Source organism: Poecile atricapillus, chromosome 1 (genome assembly GCF_030490865.1).
Source record: "Poecile atricapillus isolate bPoeAtr1 chromosome 1, bPoeAtr1.hap1, whole genome shotgun sequence".
NCBI classification, from domain to species: domain Eukaryota; kingdom Metazoa; phylum Chordata; class Aves; order Passeriformes; family Paridae; genus Poecile; species Poecile atricapillus.
This window is the reverse complement of record NC_081249.1, coordinates 152051611-152078471: the sequence shown is the minus strand read 5'-3', so window position 1 is coordinate 152078471 and position 26861 is coordinate 152051611. Positions and strand designations below refer to the sequence as shown.

Below are 26861 nucleotides of genomic sequence, written 5' to 3'. Positions count from 1 at the left end.
ATATATTTAAGATGTCCCAAATCTGACTTCAAGCTAGAACAAGATAAGAAAGTATAGTCTTTCTTATTCTATTGGGTGAGGGAATCCCACCAACAAAGCAGATTTTACAAGAGTATCTGAAATGGCGGAAGCCCAAAAAATTCAGTGAAAACATTATGAACATATTCAAGTATTTTCTCAGAGTTACCCAAAAGATTGTTATGAATAATTGTTCCTTGTCTTCAAGATTGCTGATTTGAAAAGATACTGATACCCATACAGCATAGAGGTAGATCTGAAAGGAAAAACCCCTACCCAATCCAAAACTTTTGTGAATACAACAGCATGTAAACATCCAAATCTAAAACCACAACCTGAAAACCTAAAGCCATGGGGTTGTGTGGCTTAGGAGAGACCTTTATGTACATGGCTGACATTGAGTCAGGCAGTGGCAGTTTGGTTCTTTACTGTTACAGTTACCCTTATAAACCTTATACAGATTTCTGAGCACATTCATTCTTTTCCACATTAATCTCTCAGAGGCTCACCTTGCAAGGTGAAGCTTATGTCTTTCCCTTCAACTGTGTGTTGAATGTGGCCACATCTCAAGTGCAAAAAGCTGCAAAACTCATTCAGCAAAGTTTCTGAGCTGAGAAGTTCCTACTAACAGCAAACTGAGGCAGAAGGCAGAGGGTAGGGGAAGATTCCCACTAAAGCTTTTCTGGTTGACTTGTGGAAGAGAGCTCGGCTCTGAAGGCATCAGTGTGAGAACAGTAACAAACACAGTTGCCTCTCTCACTTCTCAAAGGAGAAAAGTAGCCTAAGGTGGAGACAGGTGCCAATTGGGAAAATATTTTATCAAAGAAGATGTATTTATAGCTCATTTACCAGACCTTGCCAGAAGAAACACAGAGCTGTTGTTACATTCATAAATTAAAGCTAAACCACTGAGGTACGTATTTAGCTTACTGCTACACATTACTGGGCATCTCCTCACACTGTGCTCATGGCATATTGTGTACCTCTGATCTAATGGTCTCACCAGCTTATACCTATTGCCTTCCAGGTCCCGGTTTAACACAAAAGTTTGGGTAGCAATTTCTAGGACAAATCTGTATGTGGGTAAATTTATCATTTTTTTCTAACATTTAGGCAGATCAAGATAAATACTCTTGACCCAAAGCCTCATTAGCTTGGGTGAAACATGCTTTCCTCTAGTACTCTCCTTTCCTGGGAGAATTCAGAAATGTAAGAGAGGGATTGCTTTCTCCACACCTCCTCCTCCATGGTAGAGCATCAGCAATAACAATAACTTGCATTGGCCCTTTATTCCACTGTATTCATTCTGGAACACTATAAGGCATCAATTTTAAATGTAATAAAATAAATGCAAATAGAATAACTTTAAATTTGCAGGCCAAACCCTCTTATGTTGTTTAAATTGAAAGACTTTTTGTGTATTTACATAGAAAGAAAGCTTAGGAACATATTCACTTATAGTTCCTTATATTGAAATAGTATCAAAAACTAATAATTTACAAAATAGGCTTTACCTTATATTTATATAAAATCTCAGGCTTCATACTGACAAAACTACATTTGTGATTACAGTAAGAAATTCTCTTTAGAAACAGCTTGATATAAATTTACCACTCCATGAGATATGCACGTGTACTTCCACTGATATTTGCTTTTAAATCAACAAAAATAAAAATATTATACCTGCTGTGTTTGCTCAGTATTTGTTTCCAATGCACAGTGATGGTTTCAACTCAGAGTTACAGGAAGGTACTGAGCACCGAGATGAGTCAGGAGCAGCAGCTGTCCTTAGTGTCTCATCTCATTTCGCAGCTCAGACTGACAGAACGCCAGTGGGGGAACACTGCAGGAGCAGGGAGCAATCCAGGACAACTGTCCCATCACTGAAGTATCTGTGTATGCAGGAACAAGATTAGTTCATAGTACATTAGAGATCAAATGAGATAAAGAACTGAGCCTGTGAAAATTTCTGAGCGTTTCTTAGCGCTGAGTAAAACTAGCAGGTGCCTCAAACATGGACAGTCTGGACAAGGGAAAAACCAGAATGATACCACATCTCTTACCAGGACAGGAAGGCAGGGCATTTAGGACAATTTCAATAGCTTGAACTTTATGAAGATTATAGTGACACTTCTGCATATAGGTTGGCATTTTTCAAAACTGGAACTCAAGTGGTAGTGCAGGAATGGTTCAACATCCAAACTGGTCACAGTTTGTTTTCCTTTTGTGTGAAATTCCAAATTTTAAATTTCTTTCAGTGCTAATTACATCAACAAACAAAACAAAACAACAGAAATTTTAAGCAACCAAATATGTTAGGGTGTTTTTTTGATGTGGGTGGGGTTTTTTGTTTGATTGGTTTTGATGTTTTTAAATACTTCACTTCTTACTTTCTATTTCATCCTTTTGACTTCCTAAAAATGTATAATTCATGTAAGGGGAAAAGTACATTACTAAAGGCAAGTGCTTAAACAGTTCTTGTTTGTTTATAAATAAGTGTCCAACAAATTGCAATATTTTTGGGAAAAGCACTGCTTTGGGAAAATTGTCATGTCTAGTACCCCATTATTTTTGAAAACAATATCCCACAGAAATTTCCAAATAATGCAATTAATTTTATGTTTGAAAACACATAGTTCATCACGTAAAGTTTATGTAAAATACAGCTGTTGCAATAATCTATATACACAGTTATAATACAGAATTGAACTGAATGCCATAGGTTCTGGCCTTGCTCTCCATAAGATTTCTCACTACTACACATCAAGAGAGATAAGAGAACCCAGACCAATACACAGCAGGCAATCAGTAAAAGCAGCCTGCAAAATAAGAACTCAAAATTTTCTTGAAGGTGATATGTAGCATTCTCCACTAGAATCAGTATGAAACCACAAAACTCTTAATAGAGACTTAGTCTCAGTAAATATTTCAACTGATCAAAGAATAGTAATTTTCAGTATATCTTTCTCATCTGCAAAAACCATCATCTCTTCTTATCTTAAACTTGGTCATTATCAGGTTTAATTCAGAGCTGTACAGAGGCAATATATGGATTTGCACGAGTTCTCTTCAAATTTAGATCATGCATTACATTGCATAATTACAACACAGCAGTTTTTTACTTAACCCTGATCACATTTCCAGGGGTTGTCAGTGATAGACAGCAAGAAAACCTTTCCACAGTTGGACTTCTTTCATCCCAGTTAGTCCTGTTTCAATGTTCTTGAATGTGTCCTCAGCAGAGGAGGGTTATCAGTGAGTCGATTTCCCCTCTCTGATTCAGCTTACAAAACATGGTCTCATTTTAGAAAACAGGGTATTGCCCAATAGGACATGACTGCTGCTGCCAAAAATCACTCTGAAAAAATAGGGCAAGCCTAAACTGCTGTGGCTTCTGGTCAGAAACAGAATCTTTGTGCCTCTATACTGAGCTTCTCCCTACCCATTTCTGCTGCCCCTGAACTACTTCCTTTCTTCCTTTACAGTAGCTAAGATACGTTCTGTCCCTAACGACTGTCCCATCTAAAAATAAGTGCTCTTGACACACAAGAGATGTCAGACTAGCACAGCAGGATGCTGAAGCGTCTCTAGATGTGTAGCAGGGCTTCTCTTACAGGGGGTTGCAGCAATTTAGGAATTCACACTTGATAAATGCAATAAGGGCGGCTTCTTTTTATCTCTTGCAAATGGTGCCAGGACTGATGTATTCCTGATCCTTATTTGGCCATCCAGCTGGCTTCTTTTATGCTGTCCTCTGGAATCACGAATTTCTAATGTTTGATTAAGCAAACATGCACTGTTATTGTACATAGCTTTTTCACTGACAGCTATAGGTGAGCTATGTCATTGTCAGCAGCTGGCTCAACCTTTTGTTTGGGTCTACATTTTCTTAAAACATACTTATACAGAAACATACTCTGCTCTGACAGTGTTTGTAAAGCAGAAAGATAATGCCTGAACTCAGCAAAGTTTTTTACCTACATCTGAAACAACTTCTCTTCAGCTTCTTTTTGAATATTGTTTTCCAGATATAATGATACAGCAACACACTACTCTGCATAATTAATTAATTAATGCTATTATTTGATTCAATTATCCTTGCCCTTGCTCCTTTTTCAAGGTGACTGAAAAATCAGAATGGCAGATAAATAAAACACATTATCTTTCCTAATAGCAATATATTACATTATCCCTTATATTGGTTAGATTAAGCTAAAGCCCTGCCAGAGTAAGGCCCAGAGAGATGATCTGTCCTTGTTCTTACCGTAAGTGTGGGGAAAAAATCACTTTCTCATTACTGCAGTAGTGTTTAGTCTGAAATAGTACTGTTTAGAAACTGAGAGGGAGTACCTGCAATTATTTTTTCTCTCTCTCTTTTATTGTCTTCAATGTAGCAATTTTGTAGATGCCCATGTTTGCAAATTTTGGAACTCTGAGTACTGTACTTTTTCAGATACGTCCCAAAAACTTAGGAAAACACATGACTTAAGAGGATACTTAGCTGAAAGTCTTTCAAGAACATTCTTTTGCAATTTGCAATGGAAACAGCATTCTTTGAAAACATTATAGCATATGAACATCACACTGTTATTGGGCTTCTCCATCAGGTACCTAAGCAACCAATACTTCAAGAAAAAGGATTGTAAAAGAACTATGCTTGAGAAACCGCACAGCAAAGGAAACACTAAGGGCCATAAAAACAGCTTCCAAAACTCCCACAAAGACATTCATTTTCAATTGATTATCTCTCCTGAGAGCATAAGCATGTTTGGCAAAAGGAAACTATGCTGTCATATATCTTAGCAGCACTCACAGCTTCTTGACTGCTGCTGGCTGTGATTCACTTGCTGACCAGGACATTCACTTTTGTCCGCTTGCTACAAGATTTCAAGCGTTACCTACTTCTTGTTTCAGTAGAATTGTATGTCACCATGTTTATCTAGCATGTGATCACCACCTCTAGGACTTTTAAAAGAATTCAATGATTTCAGAAAGCTGGTCTCCCTTGTCCTGTCAGCAAAGCCATTCTGTTAAAAAATTACTTAATTTCTACTCCTCGTAAGGATACTTTCCTTCAGGATTCATAGCCTTTTATATCCCAAGAAATTACAAGATCCATTCCAAGAGGGAAGGGAAACTGCCAGTGCTTGCTTCCCCTCCAGAGGAAGTTACAGAGCACAGAGAGCAGTACTTGGTATCCACCACTAAAGAAAATATAATGTAGGTTAGCAAAAAGTAACAGCCTTATCTTCAGAAGTTTATAATATATTATTATATTTAATATTATAGATTATATATATTTTTTATCTTACATTTACTTGTCCCTTCTTTTCCCTTTGGCAAAACTGCTCCTGAATGTCCTAGTCCTGACATACCCACTACCTTTGTCAAGCTCTTTCACAGTCCATTTAGACTAAAGCAAAAGCAAACCTCACTCTGAGAGTTACCAGGGTATTTTCTTTGATAACACCAACACCTGCGCTTACTGCATTATTTCAGTCACAGATGGAAACTAGCATGCTTTTATATTGCATTATCTCAGCTATATATGGATGACAGAACCCAAAGTAAATTGCTCTTTACCTTTCTTTTTCTGGCTGTTACAGAAATGAACAGGACATTGCCCCACAGTATCATTTTTACATTAGCGCTACATCAGCATCCAAGGGTTGAGCTGTTTCTAAACTAGTCTCTAAGCAGGTCTGCAAAGTAGTAACTAAGTTGTTTTACAGACTCAGTGTAAGAGGAAAATGAGGCAATTCATGTTGGCTAAATAAATACGAAGAAAAACCACTAACAGTTTGTTTCACTCAAACGTCCTTAATGGATTTCTTATTCTACAGCTTTGGAACAATAAAATAAAGTAATTTTATATATTTTCCTCCAGTTCATATCTTTGGAGGATCTTGCCCTCAGAAAGATTTAAATTTTGGTCACTAGGTTTTCATGCACTGCTATAATAATTCTTTGTAATAATGTTTAAAAACAATTTTTAAAAAGCTATTTAAACAGTGATTTTGCTCATTCAAATATTCTTTTCAAAGTAATTAAATTTGTGTTGTTGTTTTTTAATTTCAATACATTTAGTTTAACAACTGGATATTGTTGTTCACTAGATGCTAAATCCTAAGCAAATATTGCCACTGGAAAACAAACCAGGTAGATGTAGATCAAAATTACAGTTTTAGACTCCTTCACTTCTCCCACCTTTCTTGAACAAAAATGTAAATCAATCATAAAAAACCTAATTTGGTGGAAAAGACAAAGTTCATCCTTTACCAAAAATTAAAGACAGAACTAAAAAGCTTTGGAAGTAAAAGGCCCCAAAGCTGACCTCACACTCCAAAGCAAAGCCTCAAGAACTTTCCAACCACTGATAGAACAAAGACACAATTTTCCCAAATTCCTGAAAATGTATTCTCCTCACACCTCCATGTCTCTGAAAAAAGTCAAGTTAGTTTAACATGTGGAAGATGGCATTAAGGATAATGAATGACCTGCTCTGCTCAAGAAAACCTTTTTTGGTTTTTACAGGAGGTGCTTGGTGCCTCAGAAAGCTGCACATTAAAGCTGTTCAAGATTTTACAGTTGTTTGCAGTTAACCGGCTCTTCCTGCACTTTAGCCAGAAACAACCTCCACTGCAACTCCACTCCTGACTTTAGGGCAGCCCCGAGGTCTGTCTAGGACAAGTCTATAATTGGCTGCTGCTCTCCAAAGACTGAGCCAAAGTGACCAGACACACCTGGAGCCTGCACACAGAACGCAGCATGGCACAGCCAGGTGTGGACCCTGGCTCTTGCAAACTGCACAACTCAAAAAGGTCTCCGAGCCCCTTTCAGCTTCGGCTGCTTGCTAAGAGTCATTCTGTCCTAATTTTCTACAGAATCTTTCTCAGTTAAATTATTCATTTTAGAAAAAAAAAAACAGAATCCTTTTCAAATTCCTTAAATACTAAAGCAAGTAAATGATTATCAGACTCAATATTTATAGAAAATTACCTGGAAAACAAAGATGACAACCCTCACTCAAGCTAGTTGCTTGTGGCCTGAGTATTTTTCAATTCTGCATGAACACAATTGTTACTGCTTGAAACTTAATAACCATATGTTCAACACAATTCCTTCTTCCAAGGCAGGCAATTCAGTAATAAACTGAATTCAGTCCACTCCCTTAAATCAAAACACACAAGGATAGAACACAAATTCTGCATTATTATTAGTTTCTTGTTTGAGAAAACTTAATTTCAGCAAAGGAAGAAGAACACTGTACCGAAGGTAAGTACTTAGATTTGCTACTTCTGAGCTCCCCTCTGAGAGAAGGGAGAGAATGAGTGGAGAGGGGCAGATGAGATCCCAGCACACACAGATGGTATGCAATTGATACACATACTGGTATGCAAAAGGTGCATTTCATGGAGCTTGGCATACATTTAACTTGATACTATTTTTTCCTGTATTATACTTTAAAAATATTAACAAAAATAAAAAATTTCAATGCTGTTAAAAAAGCTTGGGACTTAATTATTCTCTAATTATTCATTCTAGCAAGTCCATCTGGCAGCTTCACAACTGCAACACTTGAAATCCGAGAGTTTTCCCTTTGCCAGCAAAAGGTAGGGCTATTGCTGTGTTTGAAAATCTACTTGGAAATTCCTAAATCTCATTAAACCACTGACTAATCTGACACGATGACAAGTATTCATGAGTCAGAAAATCCTTTCTCTGATCACTTTATGAAATGTGCACACTCAGAAGTCACCCCGAAAAAAACCCACTCGACCCTTACGTCATTAATATTGATATTGTATGTTTTACATATCCTGCATTCAGGGAACTACTTTCACTTTTCTTCCTTATGTGGCTTTAGCCTGGGCAATTACTGTGCCTTCTTCAAGCAAATAAATTATTTCTAAATTATTGAAAATATTGTTATTTCAAAACACTAATTTAGAACCCAGTGCTGTTGAAAAACTGCATCCTTCCTGCTTCTGTAAAGAATAATAAATTAAAAACATCGGTAGTCAGGGATGAGAAATTGCTACAATTTCAATTCAAAGGCCTTTGAAATCCTAAGAATCCACTAAGGTCAAAAGCTTCTGAACACTTCAAAGCCCCGTGACAATTCACATTTCTCAGACATACAACCAAATATCTTAATGAACCTGAGCCTATGCCTAAAACATCATCTCAGAGTATACAAGCACAGCTCTGCATAAGGAATTCTCCATGGCAAAACACTAAGGAAACTATAAAGCATGTCTGACCAATACTGAATATACTTAGTGAGGTTTAATGGGTGACTGAATTAAGAGTCGAATATTCAAAACTGGTATAAAAAGCATCTTTACTGAACAACTTATAAAAAGGAAAATGCATATAATTTGAGGCCATTAAACAAATTACATTACCAATAGTGACAAGAACTATTTTGCCAAACACCTTGCTTGTCCACAAATTATTCAGTGAAAAATATGCCAAACAGGTATTACACAGGCAACCATTTAATGAAAGTCAATGTAAAAATAGCAATTATTTTTCTAATTGCTCTTTTCCCCGTCAATTTTCGAAAATGCATTAAGGACAAGGATTTCATCAATCACTTTTCAATGTCATTCTCAGGTTCACTGTCTCCACTATCACTGTCTCTTCCAGGGTGTTCTGGCATTTTCCGATGTTCGTCCATTTCATCCACATTCAATTCTCCTTCCTTCATCACTTCTTCCACCACTTCACTTCCTTCTGCTGCATCTTCCTGCATGCCCTGACCTTCACCTTCTACTTCAGTCTCTCCAGTTTGTGTCGGTTCTGGTTCTTCAATCATGGCAGGTGGGGGCAGTAAATACTGGATGATTGAAAAAGGAAGGAATTTAAGGTTGTACACTTTAGCTTGAACTGTTCATCTTATATTTAGGATTTTGCATTAGATAACAAGTTAACAATAAACACTTAAAATTTAGAAGCCATTTGTAAACACTTCATACCTATATATATGAATTAGAATAATGGTCACAATACAGTCATCTTAGATACATTTTTTTCTGGAAAAGAGGGTGTTAAAATCTCAGGACTTCCAATTCAAGGACAGAAAACACATTTTATTATCCCAAACACTCAGAAAATAGGGTTATGCTAAATCTCTACTTGGAACAATAGGCATATTTCTACCCTAATCTCATCTGTTACCATTTCAAACTCCTAGATAGGTTTACCTTGGTTTTTGATGCCTTCAACAGGTCTGACTTCAATAACTCATACCCATAATTTCCCCTTGCAACACCTTCTGAAATACCATGTGAATGTTATCTGTACTTAAACAAGTTTCATGCACAACTGTAAATGTAGAACAATTCAAGCTTCACTAACAGTTAAACAATACTTAAATATTTCCACACAACACTTCTGAAAAAGTAATTTAGTGTATTCAGTGCTCTGCTTACAACCAAAAAAGTAGTTTGCAAAACATTAAAGGCTGGAACGGTAGCCAAGTAACACAACTGGACAAAAAATACCAGGAATCCATTAAGCTGAAGAGTATGGATGAATGCTCATACTAAAAAAGCTCATACTTCTTGCAGCCTGATGTTATTTAATGATATAATGGATATTTCTTTAGAATATTTTGGATCAATTAATGACATGCAATCTTGAAAAACTTGACGATTGTTTAGCTTTGTTTTGCTCAAAAGACAACTTTGTATCACATGACAAATGAGGTGTTTAATTACAGTGAAGTTTTACCTTCAATTATGACACCAATATTACAAATTTGCATTGTCAAATCTACAAATCAATTATGATTACCAGCAGCGAAATAAAAAGCATTTTCTGTAGACTTTGAAGTTATCAGACTGGTCTCTATATCCATCTGTGCAGGGGGAAGTGCAGTTCCAAACCAAAGATCTTACAAAAATACATTCTTGACATACGAGACAAACTCAGATTTCTGTGACTTACTTCGATGCACATTGTTTACAACTACTTTAAAGACTAGTGTAAAAGAAAAGGAAAATAATAATGTTGTACTGAATAGAATAAAAGAAATTTAATGCCAGCTTTGCTTTGTTTCAGTAGTTCACTTCTTGGCTTCTCCTGCAAGGGAGAATGTGATTCATTGCTGCAGTAGGAAAACAGCACTTTTGTAACTAATTTTAGCTAGCAATGGATAAGATTAGGATGGCAAAAAGAGTAACAGGTATTAGCAGGAGAATTGGAGAAAACCATATTTGATTAAGGTGTCACACAGATGCTTTTTGGTAAAATTTAGATGCTAGCAACTGCTCTTCAGGACATGTGTACACTTCCATTTAGACAGGGCTATTCATTTACACCTAAATGTGGCCGATCTACCGCACAATCTACTAAGTTTTCATCACATAACATTTTGCATGGTTGAAATATCTCCAACAACATTAGGCAAACTGGCTTCAAAGCAAGTCTTGTCAGGTGTTTATAGGACCGGGTTTCTAAAAAAGTGTGAGCTTACTTCACTATTAGTAAAAAAAAAAAGGTACAGTGTAAGAAGCAATTCTAGTAGTGTCCTCCTTGTATATCCCCTTTTCTTTAAAGAACACAGGTAATTACAGCATTTCTCCAAAATAGTGAGAAAGTATCCTCTCTGTCCAGACAGCCTGGAAAGGGCTTTTTCTGGTTAACAAAACACTTCAAATTTGGCTGAAGCTTTCTCTCTGTAATAAAAATAAAATTCGGAAGCCACTGGGTAAGAACTGCAGAGAAGAATAAATTTTCTATCTGAAAATCTGAAATTCAGTTAAAGAAGAAGTTTGGGTTCTGATCTCTACTGATTACATTGTTCCATATTATATGGAACATGGAAGTGAAGGAAGAAAAGGAAGAGGATGTGACAGAGACATCCTTGCATTAAAGAACAGAACCTAGATCTCTTAGACTATCTGTTCAAGGACAGTCATGTTCACACTCTCTTCCCGCATTCAGCTAATACAGAGTAAGTGGTGTCCTTTTACATCAATTTTGTCCACTTTTGGAAATCTTTCAGAAGAGCAAAAACCAATAAGGGAACTTCAGAGTACCATGAAAGAATAAATTATAGGTAATACAGTATTATATAATATGATACAATATATGATAATATATGAAGAATAACATATAGGTAATACAGACATAACAGAGCCCAGACACTGAGTGAAAGCTGATGCAGTTGAGGGGTAGCATTTAAGACCATTCTCTTTTGGTTTAACTACTTCTTGGTTTTACAGATCCAAGTATGCTGAGTAAAGGCAGCTTCCTGCTCAGTATACTAAGCTACCTTAATGCTCCACTCACTCACATGAGACTACTTTCTGCTGGGTTTTGAATTCTGATCAGGGATTAATCACTGACAAAACTAGGTACAGAAGTGGAAGTAGGGCTGAAAATAATTGTTCCAGATCGAAAAGCACTACAGCTGCAATCCAACCTGGATAATAGGGTGATTTAAAAGGGTTAAAATGGTTTCAAGACATGATCTGGTCTTTCTCTTACAAAACATTATTACATCATGCAGTTATAGTCTTATAATCCCATTAGCTGAAATCCCACACTTACCTGAAACGTAACACACAAGTTTCCTTCAAATTAATACCGGACAAGCTAGCTCTTTAGTATTAATGAATAGTACTTTTTGGCCCAGACAGAGCCACCAATGCACTTGTCATCAATCACTGATAGGTTTGAGGCCTTAAACTGGGTCTTAAACTACTAGAAGATACAGCTTCTACTATGCCAACCTTTTACAAGACCTCGATATTCTCACTTCCAGTCAAAACACTTCATGAATTTTAAATATAACAGAATATTTATTTATTTGAGATTCAAATCTCAACAGCTTCTCATGACATTTACTGAAAATTGATTTCATTTTCAATGCAATCCAGAAGTTCTAAGATCCTTACCTGTTGATGGTGGCGTGTACTCTGTATCATGTGCATATACATATTGTACACAAAGTTAGCCATTTGAGGCATGTTCTTAATAACATGTATTTGGTGAGCTGGTCTTTCGCCATTCTAAGGAAGGGGGAAAAAGTTGATATTTAGCAAACAAAGCAAAACAACCACTATTTAAAGGTTATTTAACAATATGGGAAGTCAAAAGGCCTGAGAAATTAAATAATGCTTTTCAAAGAAAAAAAAAAAAAGGTGAATTCTTTGGAAAGTTAGGAAGCATAGGTCTTACATTTTGGGGAACTGGATTAATCATGACACTGCAACCTGAAGAAGAAACTTCAAAAGGAGAGGCTGGGTTCTGATTCTTACTCCATGAAGTACATTTTGGATTTGAGTAATTTAACATATTAAAGGCACAAATTATTTATGATCAGATTAGGATTTAGCCTCTTGCCTGTCTCAGCCCAGCTCCTTGCTCACACTCACTGACCATGCTCGTTGCATTCTTGTTGCATAGTTGATCTGAAAGTTTCAACTGAAAGGGCTCCCTCCCAAACTTGTTAACAGCATTTAAGACCAAGGAAAGATCTGTAACTGAATTTTGGGTGCATGCAGGTCTCCTTTCTCAATGCTTTAGAAAGCAGAGTGGGTATGCTCCTTTGTGTCTTCATTCAGCATCCTGCTCTGTGTGCCCTGTCCATAGATCCTCAACATGAACCTTTCCCTAAAGATCTAGCACAGTATTACAAATTAGGTTTTTGTACTTATGAACCTAGCTCAGCAGCAAAACTCTTGTGATATTGGAACCAATTTTAAGAGGAAAACAATTAACTCGTAATCCTGAATTACTTGGTTACATGTAACTCTACCTCTTCAAATGAGAAACGAGTAGCTTCATATAGTTTTGCTTGAGAAATAACATTATTTTGTTTCATAACATGACTAAAAACATGCAAAAACTGAAAAATTATTTTGATCACAAAAAAAAAATACTGAATCACAAAAGCAGAACTCAGGAAAAAGCAGGCACAACAGTTACTGATACCTAAGTTATACTGATAATTAACTTTTGTGGAAACATCAACTAAAACTAGCTGATGTCTATCATGATAAAAGATAACTCTAAGGAGTTAATTGTAGAAATGTAGAATCATTACAGTTGGATAAGACCTCCAATATCAACAAAATCCAATAATCAAGTGGCACTGTTGAGTTCACCACTAAACCATACCCTCAAGTGCCACATCCACACCTTTGCTAAAATACTTCCAGGGATGGTGATTCCATCATTTCTCTGGGCATCCTGGTCCAAGAAGCAGATACTCCAGTCTAGCAGAGAAAACAGCTTCACCTCTTACAGCCCTCTCAAAAAAAGTGAGCAAACACAAGCACCCATTATAGATACCAAAATCCAGTGCAGCTGTTCCTACCTGTCTTGCTGTTGGAAAACACTCTGTGGGAACAATATGGAGGTGAAGTGGTCGAGCTGTGAGTTGGCTGAAAGCTGGAGTTAGCTCAAAACAGTTCTGAAACAGTGATACCCTTGCAAAGATATAAAGTCCAAGTCTGGCTCTTGACATGGCAACGACTAATCGTCGGACATCCCTTCAGAAAACAAAATCAATCATGTTCTTTTTCACTGATGACACACTTGCAACAAAAAAAAATAGAAGTACATGGGAGCCTTAATTAAATATCAAATCATCTGCCAAAATACTGTCTTTTCTTTAATTTTTTTCCCCTACATATTGTTTCAATAACTAGCAAATTCTAGTACAGTTATATAGAACCATAAATATATTGGTTCACTGTACCAATACCACTATGAAAAACCACCCTCTACTATTTTTCTACACCTCTAAAAGTAAAGTTGAGTGTAAACATTGAGAAAAAAATCCCAATAGCACTTCTGTATCTGAATAAGTAAAGATGAATTTGATAACTCATCTACCTAAGATTAGACAAGTCTTTCTTCATCACATCCCAAACCAAAAGTGCAAATATTTAAAACTACACATAATAATGCAACATATGCAACGATCAAACGCTTCTGATGAAAAATAAAAATCTCTATTACAACAAAGGATCTATGAGAAAATTTAAGCCTGCATTTGCTCAACAAATACTACAGTCCTATCATTCTATTAGGGTGAAACCAAGGTCAGCCGATCTGCAGCAAAATAAACTAATTGTAGGGTAAGAGCCATTACAAAAGGATAAAGTGGCCGAGAAGAGGGTACCAGACACTTATAAAAGGAAGTCTGTCTGAACTTCATTACACACATAGCATTGAACTTCGTTTCTACTACATACTCATGCAATAGAATTTTTTGTATAATGTACTATAAACATTTCTGTATCTGATACAGAATACAAGTTCTGCTATGGCACTACAAGATGTTCTTACATACCTAAGGTGGCCTACAGCTTTGGTACGCACTAGTGAAAGGAGAATATAATCGTTCTGTTGGCCTTGAAATCTGTCCACAGTTGTTACCTAGAGAATTAAAAAAAAACAACCTCTATAGGTTAATCTTTGCCATTTCAATTAAAACATGACACCAAAATTTTAACTTACGAATGGGGATTGCAGTAAACAAGAAAAGAAAATTCTTTAACTGATTTAGTTGGCCTCCAGCAAAAAGTCAGATTTTTTTCTGGAGTATGTTGGGAGGAGCTTTTGTCTGACTGTGTACTGTTACTTTTATTTCTTTTTGTTTGAATTCAGACAGCTAGAAGCAGGGGTGCTAATACCAAAAGATTATGGAAAGCCATTAGTTTTGTAATACAGTTTTAACCTGCAGAATTAGCACCAGACATTTATAACTATATTCTTTATTTGTTTCTTCAGATTCGTGATCGTACCTTTTATCAAACAATTTCCACTCTGCATGGATCTTTCAAAAGATGTGATTTTGGGAAATGATGTTATTGAGGACAAACAAAAGATAAAAAAAGAATTATTCTGTCCCACAAAGTCAATAGTCTTTTCACCTTCACTGACTTTATTCTGTCAAATTATCAACTGGCAAAAACAAGGGCACTAATCCATGAAATTCCGCAGAATGTAGGTTCATAAATAAATGGTTGAACAGGAAATACTTCCACTGTATTTTAAGCAGTTTAAGTATTTTCACAATATTTTCAGCTGTTCAATTGTAGGTTAAATTAGCCTGATTTGCAAAATGACAATCTAAAAACACAGACATCAGAACTACTCCAATGACGAATATATTTTCAAAGTCACCTTGTTTGGCCGTCCAATCAGAGGATTGTTTCCACATCGCTGATTAATGACATCGCGGATCAGGTGTTTCTGTCCATTATATGTTGTCAGGATACTTATCCTGTCTGCAGGATAACCAAGCAGGCACATATACATGAAGACTGCCACAACATACTCTGCCTCACCCAGATTCTAAAGTTTAAAATAAGAGAAAAAGACAAAAAAAGGGTTACTTATCTTGTAAGGTTAGAAAGAATAACACCTGTGACATTGTCAGGTACTCAGACAAATATTTTAGTGCTGAGAGAAATTTCCATAGAGCTGACAATTATTTGCTCACTTCATACAAGCCATTTTGAAAGAATAAAAGAACCACAAGTAGATTTAATACCTTCATTCTCATTCCTTTTCAGAGAACTGCTAAAAATATCTACATCAAGATTATTGTTAGGCACTGACTGAAACTTTACAATATTTACTCAAAAGTTCCAGTCAGTCCAAAAAGCTGCAGTGACTCACTCCCCAGTAAACTGAAAGTAACAACTAGTTGCACTAGTGTAAATAAAGTCCTTCCAAGTATTAATTAGGGGACAGACATTTGGATTATCAAATCCAGTTATTTCCACTGCAAGCCATCCTATTCAATTACAAATTACCAGCTGTTATTTCACATATTGTAACTTTCTCTCTGTCATTACTTTATGAGTCTGGCCCAAAGTACCACTCTTCTGGCTACAGGAAGCTTTGTTCTATTTCCAAACTGAAGTTATTCATAGCCTATTTAAATCCATTTTCTGTCAACAAAAATTATCTTTCAGGTTAAAAAGTTGTTCTCAAATGCTGACATTTACTCTTGCTCTATTTATACAAGGAATTTTATCCCCACTTGGCATATGTTTGAATATGCTGGACATACCAGCCTCATTTATTTTTTCTTACTAAGTGGGCTCTGCATTACTTGGAAAATGCAGTTGCCAGGCATATCAAACACCTGTGGGTGTAAAGCTATTCTACAAATTTTAATCCCCTTTAACTCTGGAAAGAAAAGCTCAAATTCACAAAGAGAAATAAGACATTTCAGCAATCTGTTACCTCATGAAAAACCATGAATGCTACCAACATACTCTGCTAAACATCATTGAATTTTCAAGATCACCAAAAATAAAATAACGGTAGAAAGCATTAGAAGAGTGTGCACATTGAAGTACTGAAATAATGAGAAGTGTGGTCTGTGTCCTCACGTCACTGTTCTTAATCTTCTTTAGGCAAAGAGTGGTCTCCATTATCAGGCACTCCTTTCAGCTGTTTGTGTTCCACCAGACAACTTTTTACTACTTGCATGATAGTCTCAAAAACAAAATCAAAATAATCTCTCCAAACAATTCTGTCTTCAACCTAGCAATGGGATGAAGTGGCTTATGATTTACCATTTCTTTCTTCTCTAGCAGCACCCTCTAGCAGCTGCTAGAGAAGTCTTGAAAAGTCTTGAGAATCTTCTCAAGACTTTTGCTGCTGAAAAAGTCTTGAGAAGATCCCAAGAAAAAGCTACAAATATATTTTATACCTTTTTGAAAATACAGATTCACATAAATCTAAATGATCTTCAGAGGGAAAAATCAACATGAATTATTATCATCACAAAGTATATTGTTTGCTTTCCATAATATTAAGCAAAACATAAGGTACTAATTCCATGTTTGAATTAAACTCCCTAACTTGCACATCGCTCCAGCTCTAACTTTTCCAAAGGCCAAGTTTTATGTTTTAGGTACCACAGTTTGTTTCACCAGTTTTTAAAACAAGAAAAATAAAAGGACTGAAAATATAAGCATCTCATTACAAGTGTAAAATGTTTTCCTAATTTAAGAGAAATGAGACTGTTGTTGATAGCTTCAATTCAAAATTTAGTTGAGAGCTTGAAAACTTAGTTGAGGAACTCTGAGAGTAAGGTTTTTTGGCAATTTACTTCATCCTTAATGTCTCTATGCCTCTTATGTGTATTACTAGCAGTAGTTTTATTCTTTTATGAATGGGCATTTTAGGATTCCTACATATAGATCAAATCAACACAGTGAATCTTCAAACTGAGGTATGAGCTACCAAGGAAACTTCAACTCTTTGTGCTCAGGGGAAGTGCTACTGTTTATTTCACTATCATGGCAGAACAGCTGAATTACAATGGACTTTAATTTGCCTTAGGTCAAAATGATGTTTTGTAATGAGTTACACCAAGTCTTATCCCTCCCATAAGAATGAGAAAACAGATATCAAAGTCATTCACTAAGTAAAAGCCCTAACATAATGTTTTCATTTTCAACATTCAAAACTCATTAAAAAGAGGAAAAAATAATAAACATGGCTCAATTATCTGAGACCATGAATTGAATGTCAGTTTACTGTTTTTGAGAGTCTGTCTTCACTGCAAATCCTACAAGCCCTATTGAGGTTAATAAATTACACATGTAGTATTTCCCTTACCTGATAGAAATAAGGATTGGGTTCAGACTCTCCTACACCATTGAAGTCTTCTACATTTATAAGCTGGAAGTCATACAAAAAGCCAGCATTGGCTGTTCTGAACTCTGGCAGAAGCTGCACATGAGGCAGGTTACCCAGGTTCTTGTAGCGCCAGTTGTAGAGGTTGCACAAACTGTTCAAAACCAGAGACACAAACCATAAAGAGTGAGTTACAGCAGGCTCTTGCACTCATTCAAAATAGCTCAGATGCATACAAGATTAATGCTTCTGTAGGTTTTCAGTGAAAAGAATAATTTTGCTAGGCAGCCTGTACATATATAAATGAACACACTCGAACAATCTATCCAGCAATATTATTTTTAGGTTGTAATTCTGTTTTGCTCTTTATCTTCAGATGCCATGTCAGTGTGGCACATTCAGCTTTAAGTCTGTTCCCTCTTGATCAAGGAACAAATTTTGCAAGAATTCTAGCAAAAATTTTCATGAGTAACAAAACTTATGGAATATTAATGCTTCTTTACCAACAGAAGGAATAAGGAAAAAAAGTTTCTGCATTAACTGTGGTAAAGCTTCTTACAGTAAAAAGAAATTGATTTCCTTATTTATTTTGTGCATTGCCTAGTATTAACAGAAGACATGAATGCAAACAAACAAAATCTACCTAATTCTGAATGATTCCTGATATTTATAGGGACTATTAATACTAACAAAATGCCTCGTTCACAAATGCAAAGCAATATCCAGACCAGACTAAGATAGCTCATGGGGAAGCTACCTGTGATCAAGTAAGACAAAGCATAGGAAGGTATGGACAAAAAAAAATCCTTGATCAAGAAATCACTTGCAAAGTGAAGGACTTCAGCTCTCTTATCACTAAGAAGTTCACCAAGATTTTGTGAAATAACCTTTATTTACCATGACATTCAGTAAGATGTTAATTTTAAAAATCATACTGAACTGTCATTCGTAAGTCTAGAAAATAATGTTCTAGATTCCCAACATTTCCTACATAAAAAAAATGAAGTCATCCTTCATATTGTTCACTACATTTTATGTCTAAAATAAAGATTTAAAACTAAACCTAGAGTAGCAGGATTTTATATGGAGCAATTTTCTCTTATTTGGTCTTATTTTTCCTTCTTAACTTGATACCACAAATATGCAATTTACACAATCAATAAATCTGGTATTTAAATTATCACAGAGAAATGACAAATACATAGATAGAAAACCTATTACACTACAGAGTCGCAGTATCTCCTTTAATATAAAAGAGGCTTTATGTTCTTGTGAGGACAACCTGCACGTATCCAATCTCTGGATGCATCTCTCCTGAAACACTACAGAAAAGCACCCTTTTACAGACTTTAAGGGAATTATTATATATTCAATGCTAAATTAATTAGATTTATTTAATATTATATATATATATATATTATATATTTAATTATAAATAATTTATTATTATTTAACTTTGAATATACTACATGTTAGTTTAGAAAATAAAGTTTTTGCAAAGTCTCATTTGTAAAAAACCCCTAAATACTTAAGATGATTAAATACCTTTGAATAAAATTTTCATTAAAGTACTCATGCAATAGCAGAGTATTACTATATAAAAATAACAATGAAGAAATTATTCTGACTGCATTTCAGGGAAGTAAAATCTGAAATTTTAGTCTAATTTAGTCTAAACTGAAATGAACAGAACAAATAACTAAATTCCAGTTCTGCAAACTCTTGTCTTAACAAGAAACAGTTTCCGTAACTATATGTGCCCTTCTCTCATTTTTAACCTGTTACTTTCTTACAAGCTATACAAGGATTTTCTGTCTTACCTTGCTCTTGCTCTTCCTTGTGCATCCAAATCAACAGTTGGCACTCCAACACGAACAAACCGTGTAAAAAGAGACTGTTCCATGTTGGAGTATTTTTGAAAAGCCATGTTCTTAATGACTGGTGGCAACTGGTGATGGTCACCAATCATAATCCACCGCTTCAAACGACTGAATCCATCCTGGGGGTTCTAGAATTGAACAATTACACTATTGTAACTATTACAATATCATCAAGGCACTCAAAACTTTTGAGTCAGATTGTCTGCCTTTGTCTAAGCCCTTCAACATTTGTTTTTAAGCTACACTGAACTGCAGTCTTTTTACAGACTACTAGCTTCCATCGAATCAGAGTGGAATTCAAAATAAAATCTCTTCTCTTATAAAACAAGTACCTTTATCTAAATTCTATTTTATCTAAAACTAGTAGAGAAATATCAGAATAAATATTATATTATATTGCTTTAAAAGCCAAAAACCCAATTACTATACAATAGGACAGAACTGTCCTTTGAATTTTATTTTTTGGATTATGAGGTAGTGAATATGTAGCATCTAAAGACAGTTTTTAGTGTTCACATGTCTAAGGCAAAATTGAACCTGCCTTTCAAGTGTCTCTAGTTCATGTGCTTCATCTGTTTATTTCTGTAATTGTCAAATAGCATCTTCCATGGCCAGGATGTGCCCTTAACTAATTCCTATCTTGGCTCTTGGACTGAATGCACTTCCCAGTTAGCATCCTGGAGACTTCCAGCTGTCAAATCCTCATTACACACTCCTGTGATAATTCTCTTTCCCCATGGGAATACTGTTTGAGACAGAATGCAAAGTTCCTTTTCCTGACACTTGAAGTGGAAGAGATCTGAAGCTGTTTCTGATCAGACAGCAAGGAAAGAAAACTGAACTCTGGACTGTCCAATTCTTCAAGCCTGAAAATGCCTTAGTAAGAAAGTAAGAGGATGGAAATAATTTTTATTGGAAAGAGTAAAAAAACACACAAAAAAATTTTTTTTTACCTGCTCCTGAAAGTTTATGCTTTGGAGATGACCAAGCATTCCATACAGTTGTTCTGTATCTATCAGCCATTTTAATCTTGGACAAAGAGCCCCCCAAAAATTCTGCTTTTAAAAATTTCCCACTGAATTGGAAGTGAAGAAATCAAGTACTGCTACTCTGGAAGGCTAGATCCTTAGGTTTTGTTAAAATAAAAACCCCACTCAATTTTCAAGGACTATTTGGATGCCTCACATAAATAAGCTCATGGAATATCCCCCAGAATATACCTCTATGGTGAAATGGTCTACTCTAATTACACAAACTCTTCAGTTTCTGAATTTTTCACCCATTTTCCCTCACCTGCCAGATGCATCGGGTTATTCAATGCTCATTTAAAAGTTTGAAAAAAACTAAGTTGCTTACTTCATTGAATAAAATAATTTCATAATTAATGTGAAAGCTCTTACTAGCAAATCAGTTCTGGATTTCTTTCTGCCCATGACATTTTTCATTTTAATATTCAATATTGTTTAAGACCACAGAGACTTATTTATCTTTTTTTTTTTTTTTGAAAGATCTTTTATGTTTCTAACCTGCAACAGGAGAGGTATAAAGGTTTCTATCTCCAGAATCTGAGCAGACTCTTCCATTAAGATGTTGTCATACTGAGAAAAAAAAAAAAAAAGAGGTGTCCATAAATACAGTAACACAAATGAACATATTTATTCAGCCTACCAAAAGAAAGCATCTATTACTCCTTCAGATTTTGCTGTGTGGGACAGTTACAGCAGGATTTTGCCTCATAGGCAATATATCAGTACTACCAAAAATGTGAAGTCCTACTACACCAATGGCAGATCTCTCTGTACCAGACAGGGCTTATACCTAGAAGAAATCCATGACTGGATTACATTACATGCTTCCTATATGCCACAACCACAAGAAAAAAATCTTTGTGCAGTGGAGCAAACTAATTTGGGATCTCTGCACTGGGGCTGAAGAGAAGCCATTTTGTGATCCAATACAGTACATGATCAGTGAAAAAATAATACTGAAAGAATTACTGGTGGCTGGCTTTTGTCTGAAAAAAAACCTGCCCTAAATTAATAGTTATAGTTACCACTGCAGAGTGAAAAAAGCATTGCATCATAGTTTTTTTTCCTCAAATTGTTAATTTTTTAGGTAAACAACGCTGTAAAGGCCATGTTTTTCTACCCAGTTCTGCCTCTATTTTATTAATCCTATCACTGCTGTTTATAATGTATTATGGCAAAACTAACTTTTTAAAAAATGCACGATTAAGCATTTTTCCATATACAATAACTTAAGAGATTTAATCTTTTACTTACAGAAGTTACATTTTTCTTCAGTAAAATTAAAAAAATTGAAACATTAAGTTAAAAAAATGCAACCCTAAATAATCCATTTGCCTACATTTGGGACAGATAAAATGATCCATATGGGGTGGAGAATAGGGGAGAACCAACACCAAAATCAAGCAGTACAGTAGCACTAGTATAATCATTACTTTGAAACCTAATTCAACCAGGTCACGTCGTTTCAGAGCAGCATGAGTACAAGTCATGGCAATGATTTTTGCTTCTTTCACCAACAGGTATTTGGATCTATCCAGGCCACTGCGGAGAAGTTCAAATGCTCTGAATTCCTATGGAGGACAAAAGAAAAGTCTTGAAAGTCAGAATATGAAAAAATATCACTTATAAAATGAATCCACTCAAACTATGTGGCCACCATCTTAATATAATTAAACAAGAAAGTTCTGAGGGTATGTACTGTTAACAATCCCATCTGGACAATTTGTTGTGGTTTCCAGGTTCAGCCCATTTTGAAAAACAATCTTGTAAAAACCTGTCAAAATATTCTTCCAACCTGCATGTACGTATAAATTTGCAGACAAATACTGAAATAATTCTGAGGAACCCTCTGAGAATCCCCCCAAATTTTCTTTTACTATACCTTCTTGTTTCATACTTACTGCATCATGATAATACATCAAATTCAGTAGTAGGAAGACCACTACAATTAATATAATCAAATGATACACAAATCACCTTTAACCTAACTTTTAATAGCCTCTTAAGCAATTCTGGCAAAACCAGAATATAATCTGTTAGGTTATCTGACTAAAGGCAATTCACTGTAAATACAAAGACCCTCTGAGAATCAGAGATAGGTATACCAAACCTTGTAACCTCATCCGTAAAAATGGACGCAGAATGGTTGCTTCCCATGATCCAACTAAAAGAGACTAGACCTTTGCTCCTATTGTGTAACATACCTATATTACTCAAAGGTGGAAATTCTCACCTTGCAAGGTAATGAAGCTGCCTAGATGTGTATATTTCTTCTAGGATATAGGGAAAATGAGAATTTTGGAACTGCATAAATTTTTCTACAGGATTAGCCAGATTTACATTCATTTTCTTGCCTTTAACATGTCTTACCTCAAGCTGTGTGAATATTTTCTTAATATGTCTAAAACACCCTTCAGCAATTTCCATATCCTCTTCATATGATTTGCCTTTGAAAACTGGTTGAGGAGCATTTGCAAAATACTGGTGAAAAGGAAAGAAACTGGAGACATCTGCAACATCTGGCGATTTTCCACCTTTAACTTTCACTTTACTGATATATTCCTCCCAACGAGACATTACCTACGACAAAGCAAAGTGGGTTTATATCATAAGGTTTTTGGTAATGTATAGGCTTGCAGCATAGCATTAAAAAAATTATCACAAAAGTAAGGTATGTCTTAGGTAGCATTTGACCTTGTGTCAGGACGACATTTTTGAGGCTGTAGTGGGTTGAGCTTGGCTGGCTGCCAGACTTCCACCCAGTTTCTCTCACTCTCCCTCTTCAACAGGATAGTGGGAGAAAGTAAGATGAAAAAGCTTATGGGTTGAGATAAAGACAGGGAGATTGCTCAGCAAATAGCATCACAGGCAAAACAGGAAAGATTAATTTCATTTATTGCAAATTAAAAACAGAGTAAGATGGTGAGCAACAAAGACAAAACCAAAACCACCTTTCTTCTCCACTCCCTCTTCCTTCCCAGGCTTAATTTCACAGTCAATTTTTTTTACCTCCTCCCCATCCTGAGCAGTACAGAAATAATGGTGCTGTCATTTAAGTCCATAATACCACATCTCTGCCACGCCTTCCTACTCACACTTCTTCCCTGCTCCAGCATGAGACTTCCACAGGTGGCCTCTTCCTTCAGGATATATCCACCTGCTCAGCATGGGGTACTCCAGGGGCTGCAGTGTTGGTATCTGCTCTGCCACAGCCTCTTCATTGGCTGCAGGTGGAAAACCTGCTTTACCATGGCTGTCTCCACAAGCTATGGGGAAGCTGATGCCTGCAGCATCTCCTGTCCCTTCATTTTCTCCTGACTTGGGTGCACAGGATTGTTACTCACACTCCCCTCTCTGCCCTCAGCTGCTGTTGGCTTTTGACCTCTTCTCAAAGAGGCACCACCTGTGTCGCTGTGGATTCAGCTTTGGTCAGCAGTGGGTCTTGCTGGAGCTGGCTGTGTCCAGCACAGGGCAGCCCCTAGCCTGTTCTCAGAACTCATTCCTACAGCCACCTGCTACCAAAACCTAGCCACATAAATCCAATACAGAAGTAAACTTTATTATCTCCACTTAGACTGCTTTGATTTAAATATCAAGTGGGATTCATTTAGGAGGATACTGAAGCAGATGACCTCTAGCAGTGTTCTTTGCACTCTTCAACACCTAATGTCCATTTAATGTTAAGGGCCACACTAAAGCTAGCCCAGAGTAACTTCTGTAAAAACATACACAGTACGTGCATTCAGTCCTAAGTACCACTTTGTAAGTCTCCTTATGCAACACTAATTGCAAACATAGACTACATCACTGAAAGAAGAAGTGGAGAAGAATGGAATTTCTTCATGGAGAAGAAATGAGGGACATGCAACATACCATTTTGTACTCTGTACATTTGATTTGATATTAAATGCTATAAAAGCCTCCTATCAGGACCATCAAGTAGCTGTTGTAATGCTTGTCCAAAATATAAAGCAGCCCACAGATTTTCCTATCTGAAGGAGAAGCTTCAGGTTAGAATCTTTGCCAGCATTCATGAAGGGCAGCAATGACTTGGTGAGTCAGCAGGCAGGATTTAAAACAATAGCAACACAAGCAAGTCATGCTGCAATTTTAACTTTAGCTGATACTATATTGTGAATCACCAAGGAAAATGCTTTTTGCTTTTACTCTTAACACTGAAAAATTCATTGCAAGTTTTACAAAGTGTTTCGTAATGTATTTAGGTCATAGTCTCTGCAAAAGTATTTCAGTCCTTACTTGGTATAAAAAAAAGTGGCCAGCTGTTTCACAAGTGTAAGAAACATCTCCTGGGACTCCAAGACTCTCTTGTAATCGCCCAACTTCTCGCAGAAGTTCAAGTCTTCGAGCCAGCACATAATTAACTCTTCCATATCTACAAAATGGATTACATAAAATATAATTTTTATTAAACTCAGAATAGTATCTAAGTATCGAAATGAGAGATCACAAAAATCCCCAGCACCCTGCCAAAAACCCCCACAACTACAACCCTGTTCCAAAACCTAAGAATTTGCTCCATGCTGAGCATTTCTATCAGTTTAGCCTTAACAATTCACAAAGCCAAGCTTATGAGGAACAGAGTTCTCACAGCAGTGCAGCCCAACTTCAGATATATTCCTCAACCTTTACTCCTCCCTCTTGAACTGCCAGAACCCATAGTGTTTGCAGAAATATCCCATAGGTCTGGAGTTATCTGGAGAAAGTGTGAAAATAGACAATGTAATGTCTTAAAGAAAACTCCTTTTAATGATGAACACTACAGTTCAAGGAATCTATTAAACTATGGATATTACCAAATAAATATCTGCTATGGCATCATTTCAGTAAGTTTTTGGCTATCAGATTTCTGGAATAATTTGACCATGTCAAAGCATCCAATTTAAAAGAAAAAAAATCACAAGGTATTTGTGTTGCTAAATACTGAACTATGTATATGTGGGTAGCTTCTAGTGACTATATATAATTTTTACTACAGCTTTTGAAGTCAAAGTATTGCTATGATAATCCAGTACTGGGCAGTTCAGATATTTCCAGTGCACGACCATTATACCCTGCTTACATTTATGAATGTGTGTAATCCTACTGACGTCAATTGGCCTAATGCATGACAAACATACAAATATTTAAAAGAACAGGTTCTTAAGTCTTCATACTGATACAGAGTTGATAGATTTCCTCATGTTATGTATACTTCAAAATGTGCTATCAATGAAATTAGCAACTTTGAGATTAAGCAGTACCTGAAGAATTCAAAGCAGAAAGTATAATTTCATGTTTATTAATGCAAAAATCACTACGACAGTAGAAGTGATACTATGCTTCTACAAAAAAAAAAATTAAGAAGAATCTGCCTTATTATTCTAATTTCTCTCACAGATTAATTGTACGAAAGGTATAAGGGTCCAAAAAATATAATTATCTATTATTCAAGCAGTTGAGTTTGTGAACAAGCAACTGACTGATTCTTCCTGTAGATGCTCAAGGGAGCACAGCTTCTGTACAGAATAAGAACCAAAATTACTAAACCTTGTACTGAAAAATAGTGCACTCTGTGTTACTGGGATTCAATAATATGAGAAGGGTAAAACTTGTGCAACACAGCTCCTTTGTACTGGAGGTAGAGTGAATTCAACAGAGACATCTTACTGCCATGTTTATACAAGTGAGTTTATCATTAGCATCTCCTTTCTCACCTGCTAAAATCTTTCTCTGTCTCTAATTCCTCTTCTCCGTGACCCAGACGCAGAAGGTGACGCTCATCAATGTCTAGAGCCATGATTTTTTCGAACAGCTGGTTCAAAGCCTAAAGATTGACAAGAACAGGAGAAAAGGTAGTTTTTAGAAAGTTCAGAGGCTCTTGCAGGGGAAAACTGAGGAATTACTTGTAAGTAAAGTAGGAGATTATGCCTATTTTAGTATAAATGGAAGCCAAAACAAACAAAAGTTAATTTTGTTTTAACAAAACAAAGTTAATACTGAAACTCCTAATCTTGACAACAGGGAAATTAGCCCAACATCCTTTTATTTGCCTATTTTATATAACAATTACATTTGATTTTAAAATTTTAGAATTTAATTCTATCACATAGTTAACTTGGTTGATAAAGATACCAATTTACAAAACTGTCTCACAAATACCAATTTTTGTATGATGACATTAAACAATTTAACTTCCACTGTACATTACAGAACTATAATCTGGTACTGACTGTCAGGTACTGTCAGTATTCCATTCTGGATAACTGAATTTTGCTTAACTTGAATGTTCTAGGTGTGCTACATCTTCTGC

The 26861-nt window shown here is 35.9% G+C and overlaps 1 protein-coding gene across 2 annotated transcripts in view; it reads right to left on the bottom strand.

The window, feature by feature from the left end:
• Window positions 1–8345: 8345 nt before the first annotated feature.
• AQR (aquarius intron-binding spliceosomal factor) overlaps window positions 8346–26861 on the bottom strand; it is a 49935-nt gene continuing 31419 nt past the window's right edge. For both annotated transcript variants that reach the window (XM_058855823.1, XM_058855829.1), the window contains 12 exons: window positions 26266–26375; window positions 24809–24944; window positions 22922–23131; window positions 21985–22122; window positions 21050–21121; window positions 19464–19651; window positions 17626–17797; window positions 15169–15339; window positions 14333–14418; window positions 13352–13526; window positions 11928–12041; window positions 8346–8860 (listed from right to left, as the gene is read on the bottom strand). In XM_058855823.1, coding sequence (XP_058711806.1) covers window positions 8615–8860; window positions 11928–12041; window positions 13352–13526; window positions 14333–14418; window positions 15169–15339; window positions 17626–17797; window positions 19464–19651; window positions 21050–21121; window positions 21985–22122; window positions 22922–23131; window positions 24809–24944; window positions 26266–26375 — 1818 coding nt within the window. In that variant the 3' untranslated portion in view covers window positions 8346–8614. The remainder of the gene's footprint in view (window positions 8861–11927; window positions 12042–13351; window positions 13527–14332; window positions 14419–15168; window positions 15340–17625; window positions 17798–19463; window positions 19652–21049; window positions 21122–21984; window positions 22123–22921; window positions 23132–24808; window positions 24945–26265; window positions 26376–26861) is intronic.